At 45.1% G+C, this 9,012-nt stretch overlaps 1 protein-coding gene across 1 annotated transcript; it reads right to left on the bottom strand.

Moving 5' to 3' along the window:
• Window positions 1-4,000: 4,000 nt before the first annotated feature.
• On the bottom strand, window positions 4,001-7,711 carry LRIT2 (leucine rich repeat, Ig-like and transmembrane domains 2). Its single transcript, XM_006213113.3, has 3 exons — window positions 7,602-7,711; window positions 6,532-7,313; window positions 4,001-4,755 (listed from the first exon to the last, which is right to left on the bottom strand). The coding sequence occupies exons 1-3, from the start codon at window positions 7,709-7,711 to the stop codon at window positions 4,001-4,003; spliced, it is 1,647 nt and encodes a 548-aa protein (XP_006213175.2).
• Window positions 7,712-9,012: the final 1,301 nt, after the last annotated feature.

The following is a 9,012-nucleotide window of genomic DNA, read 5'->3' as shown; positions in this document are numbered from 1 at the left end:
CTATCCCCCAATCCAGCCCAGCGCGGTAGGAATTGGGGGGCCTGGTGTGGGCACCAAAGCCTGGGAAGCATGTTGTCTTTGGGACAGGGGCCCGTGGGCCGGAAGTTCAGGCCAGCATCAGGGCACAGGGACAGGGGCTTCAAGGCTCCAGGAAAAGCCCAGGGACTTGGACCAAGGCAGAGGCCATCTTGGAAATCAGGCATGTGGGCAACTCTTGTACTGGGAAGTATGGGGCCAGTGCCTAGCTGTGAGCATGAGCCATGCTGAGAAGGAGAAAGACAGTACAGCCAACCCTAAGGGACCAGCCACTGTGGTGGCATTGGAGGGGATCCCCAGTCACGAGGGTGAGGCCAGGCCAAGGGCCACTGCATTAGGGAACAGTGGGGGCCAAGGGGCTGCCTGCACAGTCACATTGGGACAGGCACGTTAGGCTTCAAGGTAAAGAGCTGGGAGACAGGGGTGACATGCCGGGCAGGCTCTCCCACTTGTGGGCCCTCAGGATGGATAGGCAACCAACATCTGTGACTCCAAGAAGTTTGCAGAACAGTTTGTGTGTGTTTTTTTGCCTGTGGTTGAGCTCAGATTTTCTAATTATGTGAAATAACATCCTACTTTACAGTCTGACAGCTCTGAGCCTGAATCCCGCGTCTGCCACCTAAGTGTGACTTAGAACAAGACACTAAGCCTCTCCAGGCCTCACTTCTCTCATTAATACGTGGTGCAGAAAATCACTGCTATGAGGGTGACACGAGCTAATCTGCATAAGCACCTGCCACCAGCTTTGTTTCTGCTGATGCAGGATCAGAAGACAGGTGCTATTCTTAGCCGTGCAAGAGGGCATTTGAGGACAGCTCCTCAAAGGAGAAGAGGATTCCGGCTCATCCTTAGCTCCAGGATGTTTCCACCCTCCGATAAGCCTGGGAGCCTTTCCTTTTTATTAGACGAAGAGAGGAGGGTCGACCAGGAAGGAGGTGGGGGAGGGCAGGGCAGAGGCCAGAGCGACTGTGAGCCGTGCTGCCCTGCAGCCCGCATTCAAGCATCGACGCTCCCAGGGAGTTAGGAACTGATGCGGTGCCCCTGAAAGAACCTGTGGGAGTCTGTACTGAGCAGCTGTTCCCCAGACTCCAGCTGGCCAAGTCTGGGGAGGAACCAGGGTCTCCTGCTCCTCTGAGGGCTTCAGGAATTCCATTACTCTGAGGACTGGAGCCTTTGAGAAAATCCAGGGTCAGCTCACCGTGTGTGAATGTGGCATCTGTTCACAGACAGTAGCGCTTCCCTGACAGCTGACAGCCTTCAAGGGTCCTGGCCACACGAGGATGGGCAGGGAGAATGGGGAGGATGCCACGTGAGGACCAAGGCTACTGAAGACTGGCCTGTGAACGTAGGGAGGACCCCTTAGGAGATTCACAGAAATAGCTGAGTGGGGGCTGGCAATGCTCAGAAGGGCTTAGTTTCCTGAATGAGGTGGTGATGGCTTAAACAACCGTAATTTGATCAATAGCATAAGTGGCCTTATTTTGTAGCAACGGGCTGGTGATGCTGGGGACGTTATAAAATTGTACAAATATACCTCTTTAGCTGAGTGAGGTCCAGCCATTCATTTATTAATAATTTACTCAATCATTCTTTTAATAACACACAGTATCTGGGTGTATCATCTGTGCCAGACTCTCCTCTAGGTGTTGGGGTACAGGCTCTAACAGGGAAGAAGAAAAGAGAAAAAGAACAATGTATCTCTCTCAAGTTGCTAATAGCAGAGGCCCGGGACTAGCAATGGCTTCATTCTTCTCTTTTTATGGTATGAAATCTTTATTAGAAAAATGAAGGTATCACCAAATACATATGCTTTCATCATAATACATATTCCTAGACGGAAGTATCAAAAGAATAGCTACTAGTTCTAAAGCCTTTATGAGGTATTTTATAACATCTTCTCTAACACCCTCTCCTGCAAAGTTAGGATTTTTTTTCACTTTTCAGTTTTATTAGGTAGAATTGTTACAGTTTGACTGCACATATACAATATATTACATGTATATGTAATATGCAAATTATATTGCACATATTTTTCAGATTAACATATGTGTACCATTCATTGTTTCTAAGAACGTTTAGAGCTTTAGCTTTTTAAACTTACATAGTTATCAAAGGAATAAAGCCAACCACAAAATAAGAATTAATTCAAAATGATACATACACCTGGCTATTAACAGCAACATTATAATTACCAAGATACGGAGGCATCCTAAGTGCACATCCGTAGATGAATGGATAAGAAGATGCAGCATTTATACATATAATGGAATACAACTCACCCCTAAGAAAGAAGGGTGTTTTGCCATTTGTGGCTCTTCATTCCCTTTTTTTTTTCACTTCAAAACCTAGAATTTTATAAAGCAATGGCTTCATTCTTAAAGCAAGAAACCCTGCTTAAAAATGTCTCCTGAATCAAAGGCACTTGCCTTAAAATGACATGGTCTAAGCCCTAAACAGGTAAGATTCCCAAGAGCATGACTGAATCTAAAACTAGTCTAAAACTGTAGCACCTTGTAAACATTCTTTATGCAGAACATTAAGTAAGCATTAATTAAACAGAATGTGAAGGATGTTAGCAAAGATATCAGGTCATTACATATATACACATATGTAATCGTAGTAAGACCTGATGCTCCAAATGACCAGTCTGTATGCTAAGTCACATTTAAAGAAAAACACACAAAGCGACACAGATGCCTTAAATGGTGATAACATTGATTGAGGGCCTGCTATGTGCCAAGTATTGTTCTGAGAGCTTTACACGCAAAAACGTGTATAATCATCAGGACAGCCCTACGAGGTGGGTGCTATTATTGTCCCCATTCTACACATGAGGAAATTAAGGCAGAGGGAAATAGAGTCACAAAGCCAGTAAGAAGCAAAGCCAAAATTTAAGCCCAGGAAACTGCGCTCCAGAGTCTACACTCTTACTCCTACTGTCATATTACCTAATCGATCTGAGTAATGTGAGTCTTTACTCTGGGATTTAGTCTAAAGGTCTTAAATACCAGATTGCCAGAGATCCTCTCTAGATTGTGTTCCCTCTTCTTAAATTTCCGTGTTCACCAACGCAGCTGAACACTGCCCCCGCTATGACGTGCTCCCGAGCCTGCCTGCTACGCTACACTTCTCTTCTACGACCCCTTCCCAGCTCCTGTTCCTCTGTCCATGCCCGCCACCAAGTTTACTTTGCTAGAAGTGGAGTCCAGAACATCCCCTCCTGCCTCCACGGTAGCCCCAGTCACTTCATGAAGGCTGCACCCTCCAAGACCCGGGCACCGCCTTTGATCCTGTGGAGGGAGGTACACAGAGCCCTGTGCTCTGACCATGTTTCTTCAAAATTTATCCTGGGAAACTTCTCAGAAACAAATTCTCTGCTACATTATATATATGTGTGTGTGTATTGTTTATACACATATGCATATATAACTATATCTGTGTACATATAATTCTAAAATATATGTTCTTTGCTGTGACAATGGCATTGTGGTTGTGTCTTTTTGAAACTTCTTTAGCTGTTAGGGCTAAAAGTAAAACATTCACAGGTAAGCCGTGAAGCTTTGTGTTTGCTGTAAACACTCTAGTTAGAAAAAAAAGTGGTGGGGTGGGGAGGATATAGATCAGTGGTACAGTGTGTGCTTAGCATGCATGAGGTACTGGGTTCAATCTGCTGTACTTCCATTTTTTTAAAAAATCACCTGATCAAAAGATATTCTTTTACCCAGTGTACCTCCTGCTAATTTGCTAATAATTTATTTTTTCATTTGTTGAAATAACAATCATTAAATTAAAAAAAAGAATCACCTGAATGAACTTAAAAACTTTTTTTTAAATTGTGTCTCCATGATCATTGTGTCAAGCTCAGTGCCTGAAACCAACTAGGTGCACAATATTGTTGATTACATGGGTCAGGCCAAGTTGAGCTGTCACAGAGAATCAATTCCCCTCCCTGGCCCAAGGCTGTTCAGCCACTTTCGCCCTCTCCATCTTTCTCCTTGTTCCCCACCCCCTCAGCACCTCTGTACCCCAGGCCGTCCTCACTGACAGCTGTGTGGTCTCCATAGGAGCCATCGCTGTGCTGTGGGACGGCACGGGGGCACCTGGGGGCTTTCGTGCAATGAGGACAGCAGCGTAGGCCCCACTCCCTGCAGCTGCAGGGGGCCTGAGCTGCCCAAACATAGGCGCCCACGGGCACTGCGAGCAGAACAGCGCACAGGACCACCGTGGTGTGCAGGAGGCGCTCCCGCCCCTCCAGCCCTCCATGGTCTCTGCCCGTCACAAACACCACACACCGGCCTTGGCGTGGGGGCTGGCCCCCCAGGCTAAGGCATGCCTCGTATTTTGTGCCAGGGAGGAGGTCATCCACGGCATAGGTGTTGATTCCTGGGCCGACATGGACCACCTCCTTCCTGAGGGCTTCATCTGATGCAATGTAGAGGGTGAACCACTTCTCAGGGGTGTCGGCTGCCGCAAACCACTCCAGCAGGATCCCACGCACTGTCTGCTTGACCACCCGCAGGTCAACATAGGCATTGCCCTCCGAGGGGGAGAAAAGAGAATGAGGTGCCTGGGCAGGCTGGACATGGAGGGCAATGACAAGGGTGCTCCTGCCGATGGAGTTGGAGGCCACACAGGTGTAATTGCCCCTGTCTACCAGGTGGGCAGCAGGTATGACCAGCTCTGACATAGCAGCATCTTCTGCAGTAGACGAAGTCAACACTGGGTGGAGAGAGAGCAAAACAGCTTGGGTAGACATTTCTCTCTTAGACAGACTGCTGGAGAGTGTCCAGCAATGCCAGCTTTTTGTTAAAAGGTGATGGTGACCCTTCATCAAGCATGCACTTGGTACCAACTGTTTGCCTCTCAGCAACCCTGTAAGGTACGTACCTGATTTTTACATATGGGAAGTTGAGGATTAGAGCAATTAAGCAACTTGCCCAAAATGGGAATTCTTCAGCGGCAGTGATTGATCTGGAACCTTGTTTTCCTGTCTATGAAGAACACACTCTTTTAACTTCACTAGCTGCTCCCACCAAAGTACCTTAGCCTCGCTGAGCTGACACACTGTTTCCAAGAGATCTCTTAAAATAGCATGAGTTCACAATACTGTGAGTTTCAAGAAGTGCCCTTTTACCTCCCACAGGTGGGGTGGCCCAGAGCCTGAAGCCAAATGCCTGGATTCTATCCCTTGCTAAGTATATGGTCTTGGATGATTTGTTTAGATTCTCCTGGTCTCAATTTCCTCATTAATAAAATGAGATGATAATAGTACTCAATGAATAAGTTTGATAAAAAGGGCTCAGTAAGTGTTAGCTGTTAACATTACTGAGAGAATGGATTTAACATGTGCCAGAGACTGACTATAGAGCACCCCAGAAGACAACATCTGAATGCATCTCCCCATTCTCAAAGAAGTCACAACAAACCCTGTATTTCTCCTTCATTGGTGTTTAACCTCAAGCCAATGAGGTGTAATCAAAATGATCGGGGAAAAAAGTCAAAATTTCAGCTAATCAGGTATTCTTTTTTAATCATCCAGAGATTTGTGACCATGTATAACCAGTATCTGAGGGACTGATTGCATTTCTCAAGTTTTACTTAGATACTGCTAATTGTTTTCCAAATAGCTTCCAGATATTTCTAGAGAGGCCATTCTGGTTTTATGATGTGCCCCAACCCTGCAGAGTCGCATTAAAGGGGATTCCAGCTGCAGTATGAAAGCAGAGCACAGAGCTCCAGGAAACGAGAGGCAAATTTGAATCCCAGCTGTGGGGCCCACAGAGGTCCTTCCCTCTCCTAGGGTCCCAGTTTTACAACTTTAATCCAGTAAGGCCTGATCAACACAGTGGTGGGAAGCATAAAATTCAATCAATATCTGGGACTTCCCAATCTTGCCTGGTGATAAGAGTTAGCTGGTGGGTAAGGGATGGGAGAGGGAAGAAGCACTTCTTAAAATACATTCTTTCAAGCCCTTCTCTGGACTAACTAAATCAAATCTTCAGGAAGAAGCCTGGAAATCTTATTTCAAACAATCACCCCAGGTGAGTCTGTTTAGATAAGTTTAAGAAATAACAGATAGTTTCTAGAATCAATTCTTGTCAGAAAGTCTATGATTTAAAAATACACAGTACAGTGTTATTCATATAAAAAGCTTTCAAAAATTGACTTGTTCATATACAATTCTGTAATATTTATACAATATGTTAAGTCAATTTCACATGTATATACGCATATATATACACACACACATATACACATACATATTTACATCTATATGTCCTATAGAGATCTGTATACAGCCATTCAAAATAATTCCAACAGTGGAACACTATCTTGGAATTTTTCCTATTGTGGTAAATAGAATTCAGTTGTATCCCAGTCTTACCTGCACCCTTCCTACATGATTGACCCAATTTAGAACTTCTATATTGAGGCTAGGGTTACTATAGACCTTCCCATCCCCCCAGATATTTTGAGAGGGTGCATGTAGCTTACCATCAAATTTTCTCCACATGCTCAGGGGATAAGTCCATGCAACAGTTGGTAAGGGGTTAGCTTGTGCCAAGCATTGCAGGGTCACATTCTGTCCCACCTGGATGCTGACATTGTCACTGGGAGTTGACATCTGAGGCTTCAGGCAAGTACTGAGCTCTGTTTCCTGAAAAATCTGCCCTGCCTTGGAGAGAGGACCTCGGCACATCAGGTAGGGATTCACCAGGATGAGTGGAAGGCTGATGGACTTTACAAACTGGACAAGTCCCCTTAGGCGACAGTCACATAACCAGGGGTTGTCATGCAGCGCCAGCACCATGCTGGAGAGAATCTCAGCCCCACAGCCAGGCTGCCGGTGTTTCTGGTAGGCTGGCCAGTTCAGGAAGACACTCTTGGATACAACTGTAAGCCTATTGGAGGATAGGTCAAGGTAGGTCAGGTTGCCCAAGAACTGAAGAGCTAGTTCAGGGAGCACATCAATCCAGTTGTGTTTGAGATCTAAGACCCTTAGGAGTGGGGTGGCGTGGAACGCTGTCCATGGTACTGAACGGAGTTTGTTCCCTTCCAGTCGCAGTTCTTTCAGTTCTGACAGGTGCTCCAGGGCTCCTACGTGGATCACAGTGACATTGTTAAAATTGAGCCAAAGGTACTCCAAGGTGCTCATGTTGATGAAGGACCCTCGAGGCAGTTCAAATAAGGGTGAATTTTCAATTCTCACTTGCTTGAACTCTTCAGAAAGGTTCCTTGGAATTTTTCCCAAAGAGAACGACACGCACTGCAGAGTCCTGTACAAAAAAACCAGAACAGCTTGAGACAAACATCAGGAAGCTGGGAAGTGGGATCAGGCTTATCCTGGCATTAGAGACATGAATTAGAAGGAAAAAAATACTATTCACTTGAAATAGAAGAGTTAGAAACATTTTGGTAAAAGTGCACAGTTTACTCAAGTTCAGCATCAACTAGAATGAGTCTCACAGAAATTTCCTGCCAAACCTTGGCCTTCTCCACTCCACATCATCCCCAAATAAAGCCCATCCCCTACAACCTTCTGGGATCTTGCGAGCACAGCGCACCTGCCAAAACTCTCCTCTGAGCAGGTACATCCTGGCAGACAGGATGGCTGAGCGGCAAGTGAATCCAGAAAGACCAGAACTAGCAGGAAACAGTGAGAAACTGAAGCCATGTTCTTCTGTAGAAACTACCTTACAAGTTTTTGAGCAAGTACAGTCCACGCTTCAGGGTGGCAAATCCTATTATTGGTAATCCATCATGATGTAGGCCAGCACCGAAGCAGTAAAGCCCTTGGATGCTGTGAGGTCTGTTATGGCCCAGACCACAAGCTCAGTAAGCATCTGGGAGAGGGAGATATGTCTCTCAACTGAGGTCAGAACATTCACCCTTTTTTTCTAGTTCTTGAGTCCAGAAAGCAAACTGTAAACCAGATGTCCAATTCAGTCCTGGTACTGCCTCCCCTCAACCTCGTACACAAAGATCTGAGACACAAGCAGGTAATGCTATTCTGATCACCATGGTTTGGGTGATTTGGCCAGAATCCGTCTAATACTTCACCAGTCACAACTGGCTCCTGAAATCTAAACTTTTCAACCATTCTCTAAAGGTGAATGCAGATGATGATTAACCAAGTAATTCTGCAACCGCTCCCATCAGTGGTGATTTCCCCAACCCCTCGTGTGGTGGATTCACTTTTCCAATGTTAAGACAGCTGAATCTGCTGCTTGGATGACCAGAATCAGAGAAGCATCACAGTGCAGAGGTTAAATCACAGGACTGTTTTCTGATTAAATCAAAACATGTGTTTTGTGTGCTTCTCACAACTTTCCCTGAATGCTGTGTATTTCACATGTTAAAAATGAAAGGCCTACATTTTAAAGTGAGATAATATGTGATTTTTGGATACTTGCTTGGCCACCCTTCATTCATTCAACAAATATATATTGGTCGTCTGCTCTAAGCCACATCCTTTCTAGATGCAAGAATGGCCATGATGGGCAAGACTGTTATAGATCCTGTCCCGTGGGGTCTTCTCTCTGGCTTATGTTTTCTAGCCCTGAGATCTTTGGAAAGTCAGATTCTCTTGTGCAAAATAAGGAAATTAGTAACTACTTTACAGTGCTTCTGGGATATATTAAGATTGTACAAAATTAAGTATGTAACATACAGTGGGTGCCCAGAAAAGTTTAATATACCTCCCACACCAACAGACTCTTAAAGTGTAACAAGGTCTACTTTCCATTACTTGGGGTACTTTTTTTTTTTTTGGATATGGAGGTAGTTATGTTTATCTGTTTGTTTATTTTTAATAGAGGTACTGGAGGTTGAACCCAGGACCTCACACATGCTAACTAAGCACACACTCTACCACTGAGCTACACACTCCCCTCAGGGTATTTTCTGATGCCTGTTGAAATTCCATGGATTCCCCTATGATTCATGATACACATTATACCCTATAAAAGGCCTCAG

Source organism: Vicugna pacos, chromosome 11 (genome assembly GCF_048564905.1).
Source record: "Vicugna pacos chromosome 11, VicPac4, whole genome shotgun sequence".
Lineage (NCBI taxonomy): Eukaryota > Metazoa > Chordata > Mammalia > Artiodactyla > Camelidae > Vicugna > Vicugna pacos.
This window is presented reverse-complemented; position numbering and strand designations above follow the sequence as displayed.